This window comes from Cherax quadricarinatus, chromosome 83 (assembly GCF_038502225.1).
Source record: "Cherax quadricarinatus isolate ZL_2023a chromosome 83, ASM3850222v1, whole genome shotgun sequence".
NCBI lineage: Eukaryota > Metazoa > Arthropoda > Malacostraca > Decapoda > Parastacidae > Cherax > Cherax quadricarinatus.
The window spans coordinates 20,626,722-20,652,700 of NC_091374.1; the positions used below are offsets into that span (position 1 = coordinate 20,626,722).

The following is a 25,979-nucleotide window of genomic DNA, read 5'->3' on the forward strand; positions in this document are numbered from 1 at the left end:
AACTCCACGCCTCTTGCCAAGACCCTCGCATTTACTTCTCTTACAACCCCATCTATAAATATATTAAACAACCACAATGACATCACACATCCTTGTCTAAGGCCTACTTTTACTGGGAAATAATTTCCCTCTTTCCTACATACTCTAACTTGAGCCTCACTATCCTCGTAAAAACTCTTCACTGCTTTCAGTAACCTACCTCCTACACCATACACCTGCAACATCTGCCACATTGCCCCCTTATCAACCCTGTCATACGCCTTTTCCAAATCCATAAATGCCACAAAGACCTCTTTAGCCTTATCTAAATACTGTTCACTTATATGTTTCACTGTAAACACCTGGTCCACACACCCCCTACCTTTCCTAAAGCCTCCTTGTTCATCTGCTATCCTATTCTCCGTCTTACTTTGATCTGTATAGTCTTTTGTAGTTATGTACCGCTCGTATATGTTAGTAATACTGCAGTTTATATCTATAGTTTTATAGATTATGTTATTATTATTCTTATTTTTATTATTATTGTTTAACTTGCATGTATGGTGAGCTGGTGACTGCTGAAGAAACCTCTTCATTTCTCCTGTTGCAGCCTTTGCAAAATTGCATAGCACCTGATGATGCACTGAGAAGTGTGAAAGTACTTGTGTTTAAGATTTCCACCCCCCACCTGTGGCTTATCTTGCATTCTTAAGATCTCAGGTTAAGTCGTAATAAACAACTGAAAAATGCATAAACAGGAAGACGGATCGAGGTTCAAATCGTGGTCGCTAGTGCCAGACTCAGCACTCTACCACTGCGGCTAAAGGGCTTCTAATAGGAAAAATTCAGAAACAGTTCTTCTGTACATGCATCCAGTAACTGTAACCCAACTGATCTTTCCATAGCTCAGGAGCTTTAGCAATAAATTTATTCTTACCTCCCTCAGGCCATATAGTCTATGAACTCAGATAAGTCGTAATAAATGACTATAAAATGAATAACCAGACAGTGTGGTTGCTGTTTGCTGCCTGTCTCATGGACAAACTGTTTTCTCTCACTCCTACTCTCTCTCTATCTCTCTTCTCTCTCTTAGGATTACAATTGGGTCCTTAAGCATTGGTTTTTAAAAGGAATTTTTTTATTATATGTTCTTAATCCTAATAAATATAGATCATACAAACTGATATTTTGGATAAAATTTCAGGTATTGCTCTCTCACAACCATCCAGTACCAATACCATCAGAATTTCCAGATAATGTTCGTCAAGTTCGTGGTGTTGTGTCTGCACTAGAAAATGGTTTCGTGTTTGGTGACGGCTCTTCTGCTGAGGCTGATGCTATTTTGTATTGTACTGGTAAGAGGAGGAATTTTGTACTGTACTGGTAAGAAGTGGAATTTTGCAGCTTTTATGCTTTTATTTTGTGTTTGTTCTCTGAAGATTTTGTGTGTACTTGTTGGAGGAAATTTTATGTAATAGTATACCACTATCAATTAACTGCAATGTTTTTTTTTTTTCTTGTTTGCTGTTATTGTATAGTATTTAACGAAGCTGTGTGGGCCATGTAGACTATTGGTTTTGGACAAAAATGCTCACTACCAAGTACATTGACAAGGAAGGTAAAATATTTACTGTCTCTCCTTCAGTAACTGTTAAAAAAACTAAGACTGCAGAAAGTATATGTTGGATAAACAGGTAACAAAATTTTACTTGAAATATGCTCACCTTAACCTTCAGAAACAATGAGGAACTTATAAAGAACACAACAGTCTCCAACACAATACACTCAGACCATATTACTGCAATGCAAAGGAAAACAATTAACATTAGCTCTGTGGCATTGCTTTTTGGATTTTTTTTTTATTTGGATTACATCTGAGGAAGTAATTCATGATAGATATTGGATAATTATCTTCAGTGAGAAATTAAAGGCACTAATAACAAACAGACAAATGAATAAGCACCACCTTCTCTTAGCTGGAGACTTCAACATCAACCTTGGCTTACTAGATGATCAGCCTGTAACTGATTTCATCAACAGTATGAACAACACACTTCTCATACCAACAATAACTAAACCAACCAGGCTCACTGAAACAAGCGCAACCATAATAGACCACATATGGACCAATATACTAGCCCCCCTTAAATCAGGGATAATCACAGATAGCACTACAGACCACTACCCTACCTTCCTCTTGACAAACATTAGTAAACCACCACTTGAATACAACAAAGTCTCATTTAGACTCCATGATGAGGCCTCAATAAGGAAGTTCACAGCTGACCTAGAGACTGTTGACTGGCCTACAGAATTCTCCAAGGCCAATGGTATTGACGACTGGACAGACATTTTTCTTAACAAACTACTTAGACTATACAACAAACATTGTCCTATAAAAACGAAACAGATCACAAACAAAAGGCTTGGTTGCCCATGGCTAACCAGCACCATTCTGAAATCCATTGATAAGAAACACCAATATGAAAAGCAATATAGACAGGGCTTAATACACAAAGATATTCTTAAACACTATTCATCAGTCCTCACCAAAGTAATAAAGAAAGCCAAACAACTCTACTACTCCAGTAGATTCACTGACACAAGAGGAGATATAAAAAAGACCTGGAAAACACTCTCTTAGATTCTAGGGACCCACAAACTGAAAAAAAAACAAGAATATTGTCCTAACTAAACCTAATGAAACACCACTGCAACCCACCGACACAGTTAACAAGATAAACGACTTCTTCTCAACCATAGGTTCTAATCTCGCCAATAAAATCCCACGTACCAATGCCCATGCCGGGGACTACCTAGATGGGAATTTCCCAAATTCCTTCTATCTTGCTCCAACTGAGCCCACGGAAGTCACCAAGATTATAAAGTCACTTAAAAATAACTCAGGGAATCTGTCTCATGTCCCACCATTATTGTACAAGAGAGTGGCCCATGTCCTCTCGCATACTATCTCATTGCTTTTTAACAAGTCACTAGAAGCTAGCACCTTCCCGAAACTACTCAAGACGGCAAGGGTTACACCAATACATAAAGGTGGTGACCCTACAGATTTAAACAACTATAGGCCAATATCAAACTTACCATTGCTATCGAAAATCTTTGAGAAACTCGTGCACAGGAGACTATATTCATTTATAATGTCACAAAACATACTCAACCCCTGCCAATTTGGATTCAGGAAAAATAAAAGCACTAACGATGCAATTATAAAAATGCTAGATCTGCTTTACACAGCATTGGAAAATAAGGAATATCCACTAGGAACATTAACCCTTTGAGGGTCGACAGGCCCTCTCAGAAACTTGTTCTCAGGGTCGGCCAAATTTAAAAAAAAAAAAAAATTATTTTTTTCTTATGAAAAAATAGTTTTTTTTTTTCTAAACATTATAGGATAAACAAAAAAATTTTACCATCAATACTTACGGAGATATGGAGGCGTAAAGTTTGCAGAAAATGAGCCCCGTATGGCAACAGCGGCGACTGCCGCTCACCGGTAAACTTTGGTTTACTTGTATTTGAAGGTTTGTTGTTTTTTTCACTATTTTATTTTTTCACATAACTTATGTGGCCTATGAGACCAAAGTAAGGTGCAATGTACATATATACACTCGTTGTATACAACACAATAAGCACACAAACATAATTATCAATATATTGTTTACAAAACTTGTTTACAAAAACAAACAATACAAAACATTGTTTATTACTATTGTTCTCTAATATATATACCAATATACAGTCACTGAACATATTCCTATTAGTTCTGCAGCTTGTGGAACTCTTTGAAACATGGTGTCATACACAATGGTGTTTTATCTTTCTCCCTCATTCTATCTCTTTCAATCTGTCTCTCTCTTTCTATCTGTCTGTCTATCTCTGTCTCACAGGTACACATAAATACAAGTATACATAGTATAAATTACCTAGGACAACCCAAGAAATCCAGACAAAGTGCTGTACTCCGCTTGAAGATGTGAGTAAAAGTGATGACGCAGTCTTGTGGCTCTCTGAGACAGAGAGCTAGACAGATAGACAGATAGACAGGGAGCTTGACAGACAGACAAATAGACAGACAGAAATGTTAGTGTACCAGCAGAAACAAAGGGAGGGCGATGTTCATCTAATCTTTTATTATCAGTTCCACCCTCGTTTACGCTCATCAAAAGTCATCTCTTATCAGATGTTATCTCCCCTTATCTTGTCACTGTCATGGGGTGGATTTTTTTTTTCTTGCTTCAAGGGAAAAATATTATTACATCATCTTCTTCCTCTTCTTCCTCCTCCTCCTCTTCCTCATCCTTCTCCTCTTCTTCCTCTTCCCCCTACTCTTCCTCCTCCTCCTCCTCTTCCTCTTCCTCCTACTCTTCCTCTTCTTACTCCTCTTCCTCCTCCTCCTCCTCTTGCTCCTCCTCTTCTTCCTCTTCCTCCTCTTCCCCCTACTCTTCCTCCTACTCTTCCTCTTCCTCCTCTTCCTTCTCCTCTTCCTCTTCCTCCTCTTCCCCCTAATCTTCCTCCTACTATTCCTCTTCCTCCTCCTCCTCCTCCTCCTCCTCCTCCTCCTCTTCCTCTTCCTCCTACTCTTCCTCTTCCTCCTCTTCCTCCTCTTTCTCTTCCTCCTCCTCCTCTTCTTCCTCTTCCTCCTCCTCCTCCTCCTCCTCCTCCTCCTCCTCCTCGTCTTCTCCCTAATCTTCCTCCTACTATTCCTCTTCCTCTTCCTCCTCTTCTTCCTCTTCCTCCTACTCTTCCTCTTCCTCTTCCTCCTCTTCCTCCTCCTCCTCTTCTTCCTCTTTCCCCTACTCTTCCTCCTACTCTTCCTCTTCCTCCTTCTCCTTCTCCTCCTCCTCCTCCTCCATAGTGTAAATTACCAGGAGTCGGCAGCTGTCAAAGTGACATATTGTCTCATTACTCACTCCCCCTCCCGCCTGTCAAAACAATGGGGTCGGATGCTGCTTCCCCTCCATTCTATCTAATTATCTTTCTCCCTCATTCTATATCTTTTAATCTGTCTCTTTTTCTATCTGTCTGTCTATCTCTGTCTCACAGGTACACATAAATGCAAGTATACATAGTATAAATTACCTAGGATAACCCAAGAAATCCAGACAAAGTGCTGTACTCCGCTTGAAGATGTGAGTAAAAGTGATGACGCAGTCTTGTGGCTCTCTGAGACAGAGAGCTAGACGAATAGACAGATAGACAGGGAGCTTGACAGACAGACAAATAGACAGAAATGTTAGTATACCAGCAAAAACAAAGGGAGAGCGATGTTCATCTAATCTTTTGGTATCAGCTACACCCTCATTTACCCTCATCAAACGTCAGCACTTATCAGATGTTATCTCCCCTTATCTTGTTACTGTCATGGGTGAACATTTATTATTACATATTATTATTATTATTATTACGTATTATTATTATTATTATTATTATGTATTATTATTATGTATTATTATTATTATGTATTATTGTTATTATTACGTATTCTTCTTCTTCTTCCTCCTCCTCTTCTTCCTCCTCCTCCTCCTCCTCCTCCTCCTCCTCCTCCTCCTCCTCTTCTTCCTCCTCCTCCTCTTCCTCCTCCTCCTCCTCCTCCTCCTCCTCCTCCTCCTCCTCCTCCTCCTCTTCTTCTTCCTCCTCCTCCTCCTCCTCCTCCTCCTCCTCCTCCTCTTCTTCCTCCTCCTCTTCTTCCTCCTCCTCCTCCTCCTCCTCCTCCTCCTCCTCCTCCTCCTCCTCCTCCTCCATTCTTGGAACAAGTTTGAAGAGCTTGTAGTTCATAATCACTATCACTATCATCACCAATGCTCACATCTGAGTCTGGGATTTGGGAAAATAGGAGTTTCCTCTTTGATTCTGGTACAACTGAACGTGAACAAGACGGCCCAGCACCAGAGGTGGAAGGCTGTGGGTTGTCTGGGTTTTCCTCACTATTACCCATATTATGGTCCATTAGTTTCAGTCAAAACCTCACCAGAACTTTGAAACTCATCTTCACTGTCACTTCCATCTGTATTAGAACTGTCACTGGGGAACAAAAGTGTCCCAATTCGCCGAGGAGTGAGGAACTTCTTACCGCCAGGCATGGTGGACATTGTGTACTATGATGGCATTCCCACAATGCACCACTGGGTCCCAGATTTTTTTCCTACTGCGCACACCCACCACACAGACCCATTCTCTCACATCTAGGCCTATCAGCCTTTTCCTGCGAGATTTGACAGTGCTAGAATTTATGCGTACTAGTACGTCAAAAACCCCTACGCGTAAGACGTACTAGTACGGCGGAAACCCTCAAAGGGTTAAACCACTCTCAACACCATTGTTAACGAGGAGCTGCTCAAAATATCGACTTAAGTGAGAGCCAATATACTTACACTTAACACTGACAAAACCTACTATATTATGTTTGGTAGCAGAGGAGGTGTTGCACAACTTAACATTAAGATCGACAACATTCTAATTGCCAGACATAATGAGGGCAAATTCCTAGGCCTATATCTTGACAACAACCTGAATTTCAGCACCCATATCCAACACATAACAAAAAAAGTATCCAAAACAGTTGGGATCCTCTCCAAGATATGATACAACGTGCCACAAACTGCCCTTCTCACACTATACCATTCACTCATTTATTTATACCTCACCTATGCTATTTATGCTTGGGGATCAAGTGCAGGAACACACCTAAAGCCAATAATAACCCAACAAAAAGCCGCAGTAAGAATGATCACTAAATCCCATCCCTGGCAACACACCCCCCCACTCTTCATAGATCTCAGCAACAGAAGCCAATATGTGTACGCAAATGGGGCAAACTCTTCTGCACAACCAATTACAGTTGGTGTCCCACAGGGAAGTGTCCTTGGCCCTCTTCTCTTTCTCCTATACATAAATGACCTACCAAATGCTTCTCAATTACTCAAACCCACACTATTTGCTGATGACACAACATACGTCTTCTCCCACCCGAGCCCAGTCACGCTAGCCAATACTGTAAATACCGAATTACAGAAAATATCTACCTGGATGAGTACTAACAAACTTACACTAAACATTGACAAAACCTACTTCATTCAGTTTGGTAACAGAGCTACAGATGTCCCTCTTAACTTAATGATAAACGGATCACCTATCACAAAGCTAACAGAGGGAAAATTCTTAGGAATCCACCTTGATAATAGACTCAAATTTCATACACATATACAACAAATTTCTAAGAAAATTTCCAAGACTGTAGGCATACTATCGAAGATACGGTACTATGCTCCACAGTCAGCCCTCCTGGCCCTATATCACTCTCTTATTTACCCCTATCTCACCTATGGAATTTGTGCATGGGGCTCAACAACAAGTAACCATCTCAGACCACTAATTACCCAACAAAAGGCTGCAGTTAGAATGATAACAAATTCTCACTACAGGCAGCACACTCCACCAATATTCAATACACTCAACCTACTCACCATACAAAACATCCATACTTACTACTGCACCTATTACATACATAGAACACTTAACTCTGATATTAACCCTCCCCTCAAACATCTCCTTGCCATCCTCAACAGAACACATGACCATAACACAAGGCACAGATCACTCTTTGATATTCCTCGTGTCCATCTCACGCTATGCAAAAACTCAATGCACATAAAAGGCCCTAAAATCTGGAATTCATTACCTGTAAATATAAAAGAAACACTACCTGTTTATAAATTCAAGTCTCTTCTCAAAGATCACTTACTCACCCAAAACCAAATAAATACTGAATAACTGAACCTTATAAATTGTATATCTTAAATGTTTCTCACAATTATATCACATAAATGTTAAACCTAAAACCCAATCTAACTTTATTATTTTTTAAATACACTACCTAACAGAATACTCCATTCTACTGAATTTATAACAATGCATGCAACCATATGACCTGTCTTTGTAATACTCACTTGTGCTTTATAGTAATCAGTTTACATTAATGTTTTTCACTGATTTCATCATTGCTTAGTTAATCTTAAGTTAATTTTAAGCCAGCCCGTAATGCTATGCATAGTATAAGTGGCTTTGGCATGCTGCTCTTATCTGTATTTTTTTTGTACCTCTGTAAGTGTGCTCAAATTATAAATAAATAAATAAATAAATAAATAAATCTAAACTTACTCCCTGTTCAGTACATCCACACTTACTACTGTGCAATCTACATCTACAGGACCTTAAATTCCAATATTAACCTTGACCTAAAACACTTTCTTGATAGTTGTGACAGAACCCACAGGCACAACACCAGACACAAACATCTCTATGACATTCCCCATGTCCAACTAAACCTTTACAAAAATTCAATGTATGTTAACCCTTTGACTGTTTCAGGCCCCTCTCTGAAACTGTCATTCTATGTTGCCAAATATTAAAAAAAAAAATGATTTTTTCTTATGAAAATGTTAAGATTATTTTTCTGAGTGTTTTAGTCCAAAAAAAAAAATTTTGCAATCAGTACTTACCGAGATATAGAGCCATGAAGTTTGCAGAAAATGAGCCGCGTATGGCAACAGCGGCGACTGCCGCTCACCCGGTAAACTTTAGTTTACTTGTATTTGAAGGTTTTTTGTTTTTTTCACTATTTTATTTTTTCACATAACTTATGTGGCCTATGAGACCAAAGTAAGGTGCAATGTACATATATACACTCGTTGTATACAACACAATAAGCACACAAACATAATTATCAATATATTGTTTACAAAACTTGTTTACAAAAACAAACAAACAATCATCCTCCTCCTCCTTCTCCTCCTCCTTCTCCTCCTCCTTCTCCTCCTCCTTCTCCTCCTCCTTCTCCTCCTCCTTCTCCTCCTCCTTCTCCTCCTCCCTCCTCCTCCTCCTCCTACTCCTACTCCTCCTTCTCCTCCTCCTCCTCCGCCTCCTTCTCCTCCTCCTTCTCCTCCTCCTTCTCCTCCTCCTCCTCCTTCTCCTCCTCCTTCTCCTCCTCCTTCTCCTCCTCCTCCTTCTCCTCCTCCTTCTCCTCCTCCTCCTTCTCCTCCTCCTTCTCCTCCTCCTTCTCCTCCTCCTCCTCCTTCTCCTCCTCCTCCTCCTCCTCCTCCTCCTCCTCCTCCTCCTTCTCCTCCTCCTTCTCCTCCTCCTCCTCCTTCTCCTCCTCCTTCTCCTCCTCCTCCTCCTCCTCCTCCTTCTCCTTTTCCTCCTCCTTCTCCTCCTCCTCCTCCTCCTCCTCCTCCTCCTCCTCCTCCTTCTTCTCCTTCTCCTCCTTCTCCTCCTCCTCCTTCTCCTCCTCCTCCTCCTCCTCCTTTTCCTCCTCCTCCTCCTTCTCCGTCTTCTCCTCCTTGTCTTGTGTGCGAGTGTGTGGCTTATAATTGTTTTGAGTCAGAAGTCGGCAGCTGTCAAAGTGACATATTGTCTCATTACTCACTCCCCCTCCCACCTGTCAAAACAATGGGGTCGGATGCTGCTTCCCCTCCTCCATTCTATCTAATTATCTTTCTCCCTCATTCTATATCTTTCAGTCTGTCTCTCTTTCTATCTGTCTGCCTATCTCTGTCTCACAGGTACACATAAATACAAGTATACATAGTGTAAATTACCTAGGATAACCCAAGAAATCCAGACAACGTGCTATACTATGCTTGAAGATGTGAGTAAATGTGATGACACAGTCTTGTGGCTCTCTCTGAGACAAAGAGCTAGATGGACAGACAGGGAGCTTGACAGACAGACAAATAGACAGACAGAAATGTTTGTGTACCAGCAAAAACAAAGGGAGGGCGATGGTCATCTAACATTTCCTTATCAGCTCTACCCTCGTTTACGCTCATCAAAGTCAGCTCTTAGATGTTATCTCCCCTTATCTTGTCACTGTCATGGGGTGGACTTTTTTTTTTCTTGCTTCAAGGGAACAATATTATTACATCTTCTTCTTCCTCCTCCTCCTCCTCCTCCTCTTCTCCTCTTCCTCCTCCTCCTCCTCCTCCTCCTCCTCTTCCTCCTCCCCTCCTCCTCCTCCTCCTCCTCCTCCTCCTCCTCCTCCTCCTCTTCCTCCCCTCCTCCCCTCCTCCTCCTCCTCCCCTCCTCCCCCTCCTCCATTGCTTTTGGTCTCAAAATCCTCCAAATCATGAAATTGATCTTCACTGACACTTCCATCTGTGTTAGAGCATCACTTGGGAAGAGAAGAGTCCCAGATTTGCTGGGGAATCACATATTTCTTACTGCTAGACATGCTGAAAAAGGACAACTGAAATGGCATTCCCACAATGCACCACTGGCTCCCCGATTTTTTTTATATGGTGCACACTGACCATGGCTGACCTTGTGGCTTAGCGCTTCTTTTTGATTATAATAATAATAATAATCATTGCTTAGTTAATCTTAAGTTAATTTTAAGCCAGCCCGTAATGCTATGCATAGTATAAGTGGCTTTGGCATACTGCTCTTATCTGTATTTTTTTTGTACCTCTGTATGTGTGCACAAATTGGAAATAAATAAATAAATAAATGGAGACCCATTCTCTCACATGTGGGCCTACCAGCTTTCTCCTGCTTGATTTGAAGCTGCTAGAATTTATGCGTATAAATACGTCAGAAACATTGGCTCGTAAGACGTATTTATACGTCGGAAACAGTCAAAGGGTTAAAGGCCCTAAAATCTGGAACACCCTACCTGAAAATTCCAAAACTGCAGACACATTCATCACCTTCAAAACTACCATCAGAAAACATCTTATCTCCCTGATACACCCTGTCAACTAATAATACGAATACCACCTGGTGGTTCACACTTACACTCACTCACCCATTTGACCATAAACAGAAATATCAATCTCAATCTCAAAATAATGAATCTTAACTAGTCAAAAGTTGGCCTTTGATACTCTAATACTGAAACTATGTATAGTGCCAAAACAAAAGCATTCACATTGCTAAACTCACAACTAGTATTTAGTCACTTAGCCATAATACCAACTTCTCATAATTCTGTAACATTTTAAACCTAAGATTTAATATAAGTCTGCCCGAAATGCCTAGCCATGCTAGGCGTTCTAGTGGTACACTCTGTAATTATTATTTTACTACATGTAAACCACACAATAACCAAATTCTGTAAACTCAGCATTGTAATACTTATAGAGAATAAAGTTTGAATTTGAATTTGAATTTGAATATCTCTAATCTTGCCTACATAAGGTTCTTTGGGTTTATTTACAAAAGTGTTTCCAAGGTTTTTTTTTTTATATTTCATTCTCTGTCTTCAAATCTTTTCTTAGTAGAATTGTTTTAATTTCCTAAATACAATGGAACCCTGCTTTATGAATGCCCCACAATGTGAATTTTTCAGGATATGAACAATCGCTTGGTTGATTTTTTTGCTTCTGGATACGAATGAAGGGAGGTTCCATAGTGAGGGGCTGTTGATCTAGGTAATTGGATCTGTGCTCCAGTTCCCTAAATTAATAATAGTAATAATTATTATTATTATTGTAATATGTACATACTAATAATAATAATAATAATAATAATAATTCAGTGGATCCTCAGGTAACGATTTTAATCCATTCCAGAGAACTTGTCCTTAACCGATTTTATCATTACCCAAATTAATTTTCCCCATAAGAAATAATGGAAATCCAATTAATCCGTTCCACACATAAAAAAAGTATTAAAAAAAAAAATTTTCACATGAAATATACAGTTTCCTACATGGAAAACAATGCTACATAAAGAATAAATACCACTTGAAGAATAAATGACACTTACATTTATTGAAGATTTAGTGATGAGTGATGAGGTGGGAGGAGGGAAGATGATGGAGGTGTATTATTGTTTTGAGGGGAATCCCCTTCTTTAAGGACTTTAGGTACCAAGTCCTTTTCTGGGGTTACTTTCCTTCTTTTTTTAATGCCACTGGGAACAACTTGAGTCACTGAACCTCTGTCGCACCAAAAATCTGTCCATAGAGCTCTGTATCTGACGTTCCTTTAAGATTTTCTTAAAATGGGCCACAACATTGTCATTGTAAAAGTAACCAGCAGGGCTTGCAATAGCTGTGTCAGGGTGATGTTCATCCATAAATGCTTGCACCTTTATCCACATTGTACAAATGTTCTTAACCCTTTCAGGGTTGAGAGGCCCTCTCCTAAACTTGTTTTCAGGGTTGAAAATTTTTCGGAAAAAAAATTATATTTTTTTATGAAGAGATAGAGAATCTTTTTCCGATCATAATGACACCAAAAGTATGAAATTTGATGGAAAACCTATGGAATTATGCTCTCACGAAGTTAGTGGTCTCGACGATGTTTAAGCATCGGCGATTTCACCCGCTTTGAGCCCTACTTTCGGCCAGTTCCAGTGTACTAGTCAACAAAAATCATAACTTTTTCGCTAGAGCTCTATTTTTTCTATCGAATGAATACAAGAAACCACCCATTTACTGATTGCAACTATCCAATAAAGTGGTCAGAAATTACCAATTTTGCCAATTTCACACAAATTTCAAAAGATGCCAATTTCCAAATAGGGTCCAGAATAAACAAGACAGACATTCCTGGCACTAAAATAACATTTCCTCTGTTTATTAGTCATGTCATCAGGCCCCTCTTACATTTCTTTTGCTTTCCACTTTGAATTTTTATTCTCACAAAAAATAAAAGATTTACTGTTATGCAGACTACTTCATTAGTGTAGAAATGGTATAAATAATATCAGCGCACTTGTGAAAGAATATTAGACTCGTCAGTTGATGTGTATTGGACGTGTGGCATGATTTGTTTACTTTTGAACTTTAGCAAAAATTGAACAATTCTGCTACTTTGAGCTCAATTTCAAGGTACTTTTCATTGTGAAACCAATCAAAATCATCTCAATTTCTGTAATATGTCTTCCATTCTATAAAATGAGACCAGGAAAACTAGAATACAACCCTAAATACCATATGAAAATACAGTGTAAAGTCACTGTTTTAAACCAAAAACGCTGTCAAATTTTTTTTTTCTCATTACGCACTGTGTGCTGCAGGATTTTTTTTTATACTGTGCACACTGACCACATAGACCCATTCTTTCATATGTAGGCCTACCAGCTTTCTCTCGCTAGATTTGAAGGCGCTAGAATTTAGGCGTACTAGTACGTCAATAACCCTGGTGCGTAAGCTGTACTAGTACGTCGGAAACCATGAAAGGGTTAATCATTGAAGAAGGCAACTTTCCCCATCTCTCTCTCCCCTCCTCTGAAGCAATTTCCTCAGTTGTGGCCTCTTGCTGTTGCAGATGCTCTTGCAGCTCATCAGTGGTTAGTTCTTCATTGTCGTCCTCCACCAACTCTTCCACATCCTCCCCACTAACCTCCAACCCCAGGGACTTCCCCGATGACACTATAGATTCCTCAGGGTTAGCCCCAAACCCTTCAAAATACCTCTCTTGTACACATTGTGGCCACAATTTCCTCCAAGCAGAGTTGAAAGTCCTGCAAGTCACTCCCTCACAAGCCTTACCTATAAGGTTTATGCAACTGAGGATACTAAAGGTATCTTTCTAAAACTCTCTTAGGTTCAATTCAATGTCTGAGGTCACTTCAAAGAACTTTTAAAACACTGCTCTGGTGTACAGTGTGTTGAAATTGGAAATGACCTCCTGGTCCATGGGCTGGGGGAGAGGAGTGATATTAGGGGATAAAACTTCACTTTGATGAAGCTTAACTCCCCCGCAATTTGCTCTGGCAAGTCTGGAGGATGAACAGGAGTTTTGTCTAATACCAGGAGGCACTTGAGGTCCAGTTTATTTTCCAGGAGGTATTTTTTCACAGTGGGGCCAAACACATCATAGAACCAATCATGGAAAATGTTCTTAGTGACCCATGCCTTACTGTTTGCCTTCCACACCACACACAAATTAGCCTTGATGACACTGTTTTTCATGAACACTCTGGGAGTTTCAGAGTGATACACGAGTAGAGGCTTTGCAATCTCCACTAGCATTACTACAAAACATTAGAGTTAGCCTGTCTTTCATAGTCTTGTGTCCTGGCAGTGCTTTTTTCCTCCTATGTAATGTAGGTCCTGTTTGGCATTTTCGTCCAAAACAGGCCTGTTTCGTCACAATTAAACACTTGTTGGGGTTTTAATTTTTTGGTATCTATGTACTCCTTGAATTCCTGCACATATTTTTCAGCCGCTTTTTGGTTGTGCAAGAAAGGTATCAGATACCAACAATATGAAAGTTAAGACACATGTGCAACATCTGGATATCTTTATTGTAGACGTTTCGCCATCCAGTGGCTTTATCAATACAGACTTTTATATTGTCGGTATTTTATACCTTTCTTGCACAACTTGTCAGACACTGCAACATCATGGAATCTTGGTTCAGAGGACATCTACAAGACCTTCTTCACGGCATCTGCAACTAACCCATCCCTTTGGGTAGGACCTACTTCCACTGAGGAATCCCACCTACTAGAATCTGTATTGATAATGCCACTGGATGGTGAAACGTCTACAATAAAGATGTCCAGATGTTGCACATTAGCTTTTTAGTCACAACGGGCAGCCTCACCATGCCTTATCACACTGTGTATGCCACTACAATTCTTAAATCTCTCAAACCAACCTTTGCTGGCCTTAAAATCACTAACATCAGCTCTTGTTCCAGGCATTTTCTTAATGAGATCCATATGCAACTGCCTTTCCTTTTCACATACGATTGACTGTGAAACACTATCTCCTGATAATTGTTTATCATTGATCCACACCAATAACAGCCTCTCCACATCTTCGAGTATTTGCAATCTCTGTTTTGTAAGCATACTTGCACCTTTTGCAACAACAGCTTCCTTGATTGCCATTCTGTTGGCCAAGATAGTAGCGATGGTTGATTGGGGTTTGTTGTACAACCAGGCCAGCTCGGAGCCATGCACTCCACCTTCATACTTTGCGATTATTTCTTTCTTCAATTTGATTGTATACTTAACCCTTTTTACCGCAAGGTTGGCACTAGAAGCTTTCTTGGGGCCCATGGTGGCTTATTTAGCAGTTACAAGCACTAAAAAAATGAAATAATACAAAATGTATCGAATGTATGCATGGAACCGTCCACAGTGGCTTGTAAACAATGGCACACTAGCTGTAGGCAGGGCAGCTGAGACACACTCAGGCCGGATAGACAGGCGGACACATTTGGGATGATTGTCCTTAACCCTTAAACTGTCCAAACGTAGATCTACATTTGCTTGCGTAGCGCTCCGAACGTAGATCTACGTTTTTTTTACATTGTTTCTTATGGAGAAAAGGTCAGAGTGCTATGCGCGCAAACGTAGATCTACGTTTGGACAGTTTAAGGGTTAACCAGGTTTTTCATCATTGGCCGAGCCAATATTTTTACGCTAAAACACATTGCTATCCGATTTTATCGTTGGCCGATGTCATCATTACCTAAGGGGCCACTGTACGTATAATATAATACAGTGGAACCCCGGTTATCGGCCGTAATCCATTCTAGAAGGTCGGCCGATGACCGAAATGGCTGATAACCGAATTAATATTTCCCATAAGAATTAATGGAAATACAATTAATCTGTTCCAAACCAAAATATTCACAAAAAAAATAATTTTTTTAACAATTATGTAAGTATTACATACCTTTATTGAAGGCTAATGCTGGCTTCTGGAAGATAGGGAGGAGGAAAGAGGGAGGAGTTAGTGTTTGGAAGGGGAATCCCCCTCCATAAAGACTTTAGGTAGCAAAGCTTTCTCTGGGGTTACTTCCCTTCTTTGTCTTTTATTGCCACTAGGATGAGCTTGAGTTACTGGACCCCTGTCTCACAAAATAGCTGTCCAGAGTGCACTGTTTCTGACTTCTCTCTAAGATTTCCCTGAAGTGGGATAGGGTTTTGTCACTAAACATGTTGCAGATATGGCTTGTTTCAGCTTTGTCAGGGTGGTGTTTCTCTACAAAAGCTTGCACCCTAGTTCACATTGCACACACCTCTTTAACCCTTTCAGGGTCCAAGGCCCAAATCTGGAGTCACGCACCAGTGTCCAAGAATTTTAAAAAAAAAAAATTTGTTATTTTTTCTTATGAAATTGTAGAGAATCTTTTTGTGAAGGTAATAAAACAAAAAGTACGAAATTTGGTGGAAAATTAACGAAATTATGCTCTGGCGAATTTTGATGTGTCAGCGATATTTACGAATCGGCGATTTTGCCGAATTTGACTCCTATTTTAGGCCAATTACATTATTCCAATCAACCAAATTCTTAGCTATTTCACTAGTATTACTTCTATTCTATCGATTGAGCACAAGAAATCGCCAAGTCAACTGTTTCAACTACAAAATAAAGTGATCGGAAATTGTTAATTTGGCCAATTTAACACAAAGTTCAAAATATTCCAATTTCAAAATAGGGTCCAGAATGAACAATGTAGGCATTCCTGGCACTAAACTAACATTTCCTCTGTTCGTTAGTTATGTTTTGAGGCTTTACAAATAAATTCCATTTTGATTTTTTATTCACAATGAATTTTTATTCACACCAAAAAATAGAAGATTTACTGTTATGCAATACTGTAATAATTGTATAAATATCATCACCATATTTGTGAATGTATATTAGACCCACCAGCTGACGTGTATTAGACGTATGAGGTCGTTTGTTTACTCTTGAATATCGGCAAAAATTTAACATTTCTGCTACTTTGAGCTCAGTTTCAAGCCATTTCCAGTGCTAAAACCAATCAAAATCATCTCTATTTCTGTAATATGTCTTCCATTCTATCAAATGAGACCAAGAAATCACAAATACAACTATAAAAAACATACGAAAAAACACTGCAAAGTTGCTGTTTTAATCGAAAAATCATGATTTCATTTTTTTTCTCTCATTATACACAGTGTGCTGCAGGATCTGTTTTATGTGGTGCACACATACCACATAGATGTATTCTCTCATATCTAGGCCCAAATGTACCACTCACAGTTTATCAGAGTGAGCTGAGCTCATGGCGTAGATCTACGGTTTGGACCCTGAATGTAAAGCCGTAGATCTACGGGACGGACCCTGAAAGGGTTAATCTCTGAAGAAGGCACCTCCTTCACTCCCTCTTCCTTGTCCTCTGAAGCAAGTTCCTCAGCTTCAGGCTGTTGCTGTTCGAGACAAAGCTCTTGCATTTCTTCAGTGGTTAGCTCCTCCCTGTGGTCCTCCACCAACTCTTCCACATCCTCGCCACTCACCTCCAACCCGAGTGCCACAATAGAGTCCACAGGGTCGGCAGGGTCAGGGTCACAGTGAGTCTCAAACCCTTCAAAATCCCTCTCTTGGACACAATCTGGCCACAGTTTTCTCCAAGCAGAGTTTAAAGTCTTGGAAGTCACTCCCTTCCAAGCCTTACCTATATGGCTTATGCAATGGAGGATAGTGAAGTGATTCCTCCAGAACTGTCTTAGGGTCAACTGAGTGTCTGAGGTCACTTCAAAACACTTTTGAAACACTGCTTTTGTGTAGAATTTTTTGAAGTTAGAAATGACCTGCTGGTCCATGGGCTGGAGGAGAGGAGTGGTGTAAGAAGGCAAGAGCTTCACTTTTATAAAACTGAAGTCCCTAAACACTTGGTCTTCCAAGTCTGGAGGATGTGCAGGAGCATTGTCCAGTACCAGGAGGCACTTGAGTGGCAATTTCTTTTCCAGGAGGTATTTTTTCACACTTGGACCAAACACATCATTAACCCACTCTTTGAAAATTTGCCTTGTGACCCATGCCTTATGATTAGCTTTCCACATCACACGCAATCTGTTCTTCACGACATTGTTGTTCTTGAACAATCTGGGATTTTCTGAGTGATACACGAGTAAAGGCTTCACTTTGAAATCTCCACTAGCATTACCACACAACAAAAGAGTAAGCCTGTCTTTCATTGGCTTGTGTCCTGGCAGTGCCTTTTCCTCCTGGGTAATGTAGGTCCTGTTTGGCATTTTCTTCCAAAACAGGCCTGTTTCGTCACAATTGAACATTTGTTAGGGTTCGAATCCTTCAGCCTTTACCTAGTCCTGGAATTCATGAACATATTTTTCAGCTGCACATTTGTCAGAATTTGCAGCCTCACCATGCCTTACAACACTTTGTATGCCACTATTCTTCTTAAAGCTATCAAACCATCCTTTGCTGGCCCTAAATTCACAAACTGCAACACTTGCTCCAGGCATTTTCTTTGCAAGATCCTCATGCAAGTGCTTTGCGTTTTCACAAATGATCAACTCCACAACACTGTCTCCCACTAATTCTTTTTCCTTAATCAACAATAATAATAACTTTTCTATCTATTCCATAATTGGTGGCCTTTGTTTAGTTAGAAAAGTTACTCCTTTTGCAACATTAGAATCTTTCATTTGTTCTTTCTTTGCCAGGATGGATGTATTTGCTGTACATCCTGGCAAGTTCCATCACCTTCATACCACTCAGCACACATAGTCCAAACAGTAATTGCCATTACTACACTGCTAGTCAGGCTGATACCCTTCTCAGTGTCAGCAAGAACATTACAGTCTTCAACTACAATGTTAGATCATTGAGTAAACACTATGATGACCTCATTGCACTACTTAAGTCTCTAAATGCTACTATAACTTCCATTATACTTACTGAAACCTGGCTCAGATAAGATCTAACAGACATATTTACCATACCTGGTTACACAGCCATGCATAACTGTAGGCCCGACCAATCAGGAGGAGGCATTGCCATCTATTACTCTAATGAACTAGAATGTGTGAAATCAACTAATGTACGGGACGAAAATGGTGAATATATAATAGTTAAATTCACATCAAGGACACTTAAGGAATCTATAGCAGTTGGTGCAGTCTGCAGACTACCACACTCATACACTTACACTTTTAGCAATAACCTTAGAAACATGATAATTGAGTCAGAATTGAATAAACACCATCTGATACTAGCAGGAGATTTCAACATTAACTTTATCCTAGCAACCGACCCTCCAGTAGTTGATTTCACAACAGCTTATTGCTACCCACTATAACAAAGCCAACAAGAATCTCTGACACTAGTGCCTCATTACTCATCCATATCTGGACCAACAAAATATCCCCACTACAAGCAGGTATAATCACAGATAACACCACGGACCACTATCCTACCTTCCTCATAACCAACTTATCTAAACTGCCTCAAGAAACAAGGATGATCTCATTTTGCCTGCTTGATGAAACATCGATAAACAACCTAAAACTAGCTCTAGGTGCCATTGATTGGCAGAGAGAGATAGATGACAGTAATAATATTGATAAAGATATCAAAAATTGTTTACGTAAAACCCTAAACCTCTACAACAAACATTGCCCAATCAAAACGAAACAGATCACAGAAAAGAGGCTAAACAGCCCATGGCTAACTAGAAGTATCTTCAAATCTATTAATAAAAAACATCAACTTGAAAAGCAGTTCAGATTAGGCTTAATTACTAAAGAATTTACTAAAAGATACACATCAATACTAACAAAACTAATACGTGAATTGAAGCAAATGTATTATGAAAATAGATTTAGTGAAATTAAAGGTGACATGAAAAGTACCTAGCAAACCCTCTCCAAAATTTTGGGCTCAAGGAAACCGACTGGAAATAGAGAGATAGACTTAACTAAACCAGATGAATCTCACGTGCAACCTATAGACACGGCCGACAAATTTAATGTCTTCTTCTCTACCGTAGGATCAAAGCTAGCGAGTCAAATTCCTAGTTCAAATATACATCCGAGTGAGTACCTCCCTGGCAACTATCCAAATACTCTATTTCTAGCTCCAACTAATCCCACTGAAATTTCACTCATCATTAAATCATTAAAAACCAAATCAGGTGATCTAGACAACTTGCCACCATTCATATATAAAAAAGCTGCACCAGAACTGTTGCCCATTATTGCAACAATGTTTAACAAATCTATAGCTTCCTCAACCTTCCCATCCATACTCAAGACAGCAAGGGTCACCCCGATCCACAAAGGTGGAGATCCAACTGATTTGAACAGTTACAGACCCATATCAAACTTGCCCTTACTATCCAAGATATTTGAAAAAATAATACACCAGCGACTTTACTCCTACCTTACATCCAACAACATACTTAACCCATGCCAGTTTGGGTTTAGACCAAAAAAAAGCACGAATGATGCAATTATACAAATGCTTGACACAGCTCTCGATGAGAATGAATATCCCTTGGGGCTCTTTATTGACCTAAGAAAAGCGTTTGACACAGTTGACCACAATCTCTTGCACCTCAAACTGAATCATTATGGCATAAGAGGACATTCTCTTTACCTAAAATCCTATCTTAACGACAGACACCAGTATGTACATGCAAATGGAGTCAACTCCGCTATCGAACCTGCAGCCGTAGAGTACCCCAAGGTAGTGTCCTAGGCCCACTCCTCTTTCTCATGTATATCAATGATCTCCCCAATGCATCTCAACTCCTTACACCAGTTCTATTTGCAGATGACACTACATATGTCTACTCCCATTCAGACCCAGCTGTGCTTGAAAACACTGTAAACAATGAACTTCTTAAGATATATGCTTGGATGATGACCACAAACTCACACTCAACATAGAAAAAACTTACTTCATGCTGTTTGGCAACAGAGCCTCAAATATTCAACTCAACATACTGTTAAATGGTTCCCCTATATCAAGACACACGGAGGGCAAATTTCTAGGTCTTCTCCTTGACTGTAATCTTAAATTTCAGTCCCATACCCATCACATAGCCAAGAAAATTTCCAAATCAGTAGGAATCCTTTCTAAGATACGCTACTATGTACCACAAACGACTCTCCTTACCCTGTACCACTCTCTCTAATATATCCTTACCTCACCTATGGTATCTGTGCCTGAGGCTCAACCACAGCCAGCCACCTTAGACCCTTGATAATCCAACAAAAAGCTGCTGTGCAGGTGATAACCAGCTCCTGTGCTAGACAGCACACCCCACCACTTTTCAAAAGACTCAACTTGCTAAATATACAAGACATACACTCCTAATATTGTGTGTACTATATATACAGAACTTTAAACTCCACTGTAAACCCTCCCCTAAAACTACTCCTCGACAGTTACAACAGAATGCACAGTCACAATACAAGGCATAAAGCCCTTTTCAACATCCCTCAAGTAAAACTCTCATTATGCAAGAACGCTGTGCAAATAAAAGGCCCAAAGATCTGGAACTCGCTACCGGAACAAGTCAAGGATCCCCAGACAACTTATAAATTTAGGACTCGGCTAAAATATCGTCTTATCTCTCAATATTAACCAAATCAACCAAACATCTACTGGTAGTTTTATCATGTGACCTCCTGGCTTTTAATTCTGCCATTTCATAGAATATTACCACCTGCACCATTTTTTGTAAATCAGATTTTGTACTAAGTATACATAAGATTTATTAAGTCCAAATAAGATTTTAAAACAGCTAGCCACTATTCTATGTTTAGTTTTAAGTAATAATTATTATGTACTATTATCTTCTCTAGTTTTAATTAGTTACTATGTATTAGGATTAGTTTGCCCGAAATGCCTTGGCATGATAGTGGCTATCTTTGTACTTAGCAAATCAGAATTGTAAATACACATTGTAACCTTTACAAAGAAATAAACATTATTATTATTATTATTATAGATTAACTACAGTTTTACATACAGAAAAGGGGTGATGAAATACATGTATATAGAAAATACTATTTAGAAAATATATAGTGTATTCACTTTCATTTTTAATTCTACGGTCAATAAGAACATGACTCTTAAATACAGCAGGAATGAGTACATATTTTTTTTTCTTTCTCTAGGGTACCTGTTTGCCTTCCCCTTCTTGTCGGAGGAGTGCGGTATTACCGTAGAAGACAACGTTGTTAAGCCTCTATACAAGCACATCATCAACACCAAGTATACATCAATGGCATTTATTGGTATACCTTTCCGGGTCTGCAATTTCCCTCTATTTGATTTCCAGGTAGGTCACTCCCATTTCCATTATGCTACTACCTACCTAGTGTTTATATGCCAGTTGAATCCCTTTCAAAAAATAATGCAGCTGAATTTCGCCATTGTACATTAACATAAATAGCTACAGGTCTCCCTCCACATTCGCGAGTTCCACTTTCGCTGGCTTCGAGCATTCGCAAATGCCCAGCCGCCCAATCATATTTAAAATACATGTATGTCATTATGTATGTTAGGAATTGTGGTGGCGGCAGAGTTTGTTTGGAGGCAGGACAAGATAGTCCTTCAATATGACACTGATATCAACTCTACTGTTTATTTATCTATCAGAATTGATCTAATATTACATAATAAACAATATTAATACTGGTCCGCCATCACAAATCCGGCAATCAGTTATTCGGTTCCTTCAGTTATTCGGCACTAATTTTGGCTAGCATAATTTCAAATTTCCAGGGTCACCACACGAACCTGCTGGTAATGTTTGGTGGTGCTACTTGCTGCATAAGCCATTCTAATTTCTCTTTCTCCATTTATTGTTATAACCTGCTTACTTTTAGCCCTAGCCATGGTTCCAAAGAATAAAAGAAATGCTTTTCATTGTCCATTAAAGATAAGGTGGCTTTGAAGCCACTCTCGGTTGCTATGAGCTCAGTCTCGTGATGCAGGAGAATATGCTTTATTATTACGCTAATATCAACACTACAGCATATTGCCTATCACAATTGATCTAATATTACATAATAAACAATATAAATAACATAAAACATGTTAAATACTCCAGAATAAATAATATTTGGCATAACACCGGGCAGTTCGACAGAATTATGAAGAGGATATGGTATACAAATACCATCCTCCTGTCCCTGTCTTGGGAGCTTATATTAGAGAAAACGGAATGTAGCACAGGGCTAACTGTGATATACACTCGTACTGCACCATAAACCTGAAACAAAAAAGCTATTTTCTCTATATAGATTACCACACATAGCAGCATATGTGTCGAGAACCTAGGATAACCCAAAAAAGTCAGACAACATGGCTTATTTCTAGTACCTGGCTTGGGTTAGCCATATATGATTTTTGGTAAATATTCGATTCCCAGCAAGGGTAGAAACACTGGGCATTTCTTTACACCTGTTGTCTATGTTCACCCATCAGTTAATGGGTACCTGGGCATTAGTCGACTGGTGTGGGTGTTATCCTGGGACACTGACCTAAATTACTTGAAATACTCTGCATAACAAGTGGCTTTCTATATAGTAGTATGTCACTGATGTCAGCTATGTCTGTATCCCATGTATTTAGTTTTTGTATTTGTCGGGTTAGGCTCAGGAGGAAAGAGGAGTGATTGGTGGAATGATGAAGTAAAGGGTGTGATTAGCTTATGGTGATGATGGGAGAACTGTCATGTACATGTAGTAATTTGTCAGTTAAAAACAGAGTAGTTATTATTATTATTATTATTGTTATTTTCTCATTTGTTTGTCGGGTTATCTTATTGAAACTTGGGCAATGTATGATGGAAAGATACTTTTTAATGTACACCAAAAATGAAAGAAATCAGATCATAAATAGCGGGGTTCACTTCTCATCCATTAGCGGCCGCTTAGCGGTATATTTTTGTATGGTTTTTATGGTTATATTCTCGTTTTTTCAGTCTCATTTGATAGAATGGAAAATATATTACAGAAATAGATATGATTTTGATTGCTTTCATGACGAAAAGTACCTTGAAATTGCGCTCACAGTAGCAGAAAAGTTCTATTCTTTAGCAGTGCTCAAGTAAACAAATGGCATCACCGTCCAATACCTGTCCGCCTGCCAGTCCAAATTCCAGTACGGAGTCAAGAATGGGTTGACATTATTTATAGTTACAATAATGCAGTACTCTGCATTACAGTAAATCTTCTGTTTTTTGTGTGAATAAAAATTCCAAATGGTAAGCAAGAGTAATATAAGAGGGGCCTGGAGTCATGACTAATGAACAGAGAAGATGTTATTTTAGTGCCAGGAATGTCTGTATTGTCTATTCTGGACCCTATTTTGAAATTGGCATCTGTGAAATTGGCCAAATTGCCAATTTCTGACCACTTTATTGGGCGGTTTCTTGTACTCAGTCGACAGACTAGAAGTAAGTTTATTCAGGTACTATACACAAATACAGTTACTTAGATTATCATACATAGCAGTGTATGTATAGAGAACCTAGGATAATCCAAAAAAGTCAGACAAAGTGGCTTATTTCCAGTACTTGGCTTGGGCTTGCCATGATTTTTGGTAAATATTGTTTTTTTCTCAGTTATTTGTTGGGCTATCTCATTGAAACTTGGGCAGTGTATGATGGAAAGATGCTTCTTAACATGCACCAAAAATAAAAAAGATGGACGATAAATAAGGGAGTTCACTTCTCAGCCATTAGCGCCTCTTTGTGGTATATTTTCGTATGGTTTTTATGGTTGTATTCTTGTTTTTTGGTCTCATTTGATAGAATGGAACATATATTACAGAAATAGACATGATTTTGATTGCTTTCATGACGAAAAGTACCTTGAAATTGAGCTCAAAGTAGCGGAAATGTTCAATCTTTGCCAATGTTCAATGAACTTTGTGTAGAAAAATGACAGGATGGATAATGAGAACCTTCAAAACGAGGGATGCCAAGCCCATGATGACACTCTTCAGGTCACTTGTTCTATCTAGGCTGGAATATTGCTGCACACTAAAAGCACCTTTCAAGGCAGGTGAAATTGCTGACCTAGAAAATGTACAGAGAACCTTCACGGCGCGCATAACGGAGATAAAACACCTCAATTACTGGGAGCGCTTGAGGTTCCTGAACCTGTATTCCCTGGAATGCAGGCGGGAGAGATACATGATTATATACACCTGGAAAATCCTAGAGGGACTAGTACCAAACTTGCACACGAAAATCACTCACTACGAAAGCAAAAGACTTGGCAGACGATGCAACATCCCCCCAATGAAAAGCAGGGGTGTCACTAGCACGTTAAGAGATCATACATTAAGTGTCTGGGGCCCGAGACTGTTCAACCGCCTCCCAGCATACATAAGGGGGATTACCAACAGACCCCTGGCAGTGTTCAAGCTGGCACTGGACAAGCACCTAAAGTCGGTTCCTGATCAGCTGGGCTGTGGCTCGTACGTTGGTTTGCGTGCAGCCAGCAGTAACAGCCTGGTTGATCAGGCTCTGATCCACCAGGAGGCCTGGTCACAGACCGGGCCGCGGGGGCGTTGAACCCCGGAACTCTCTCCAGGTAAACTCCAGGTAAGTCAGGTTGGTTAATTTTATTAAGTGTATTCTAACCTAACCACTCTGTAATCTGGCAAACTCAGTAATCCGGCACACTACAGGTCCCAATGATGCCGGATTTGTGATGGAGGACCTGTAATAGCCATAACAATATTAATAACAGTAATAACCACTCATTATTAATGTTAATAACAATATTAATAACATGTGGTGTTGTGTTGTTGTTGGGTGTATAAGGGCCACTGAGAGCATAAGCTGTACATAGTGGTGGTGAAGGCCAGCTGAGGTGGCGGTGTTCGCAGTAGCCCATATACCTCCAACAACATTGGAGTTAGGTTCGTGCTGTCCTTTTTCTATGGATTAATAGCCTAACTTACTTGCTACATTGTTAATGCTACACTTTATCGCTGGCTTTAGTATTGTACATATCATAGAATCACTGAAGAAGGCACATTCTCCCCTCTGTCTTCCTCCTCCACTTTGGTACTCTGCTATGAGTTCTTTCTTGAATTCTAGTCTTTCTCACCTTCTTTACCAAAAGGCTGGCAATAGTACAATATTTTACGATTTTTTCGTGTTTTATGATTGTTCATGGTTCAGTAGGTTATGGAAGCACTATTGTCAGGCTAAATAAATGCTATTATTATATTTCCCTACAATATATTTGTGCACCAAACATTCGCGAGATTCTTG

The 25,979-nt window shown here is 39.5% G+C and overlaps 1 protein-coding gene across 1 annotated transcript in view; it reads left to right on the forward strand.

The window, feature by feature from the left end:
- The first annotated feature begins 535 nt into the window (after positions 1 to 535).
- The window catches only part of LOC128685584 (uncharacterized), an 88,577-nt gene continuing 63,133 nt past the window's right edge, over positions 536 to 25,979 (forward strand). The window contains exons 1-3 of the mRNA XM_070102905.1: positions 536 to 637; positions 1,184 to 1,334; positions 21,859 to 22,022. Coding sequence (XP_069959006.1) covers positions 536 to 637; positions 1,184 to 1,334; positions 21,859 to 22,022 — 417 coding nt within the window. The remainder of the gene's footprint in view (positions 638 to 1,183; positions 1,335 to 21,858; positions 22,023 to 25,979) is intronic.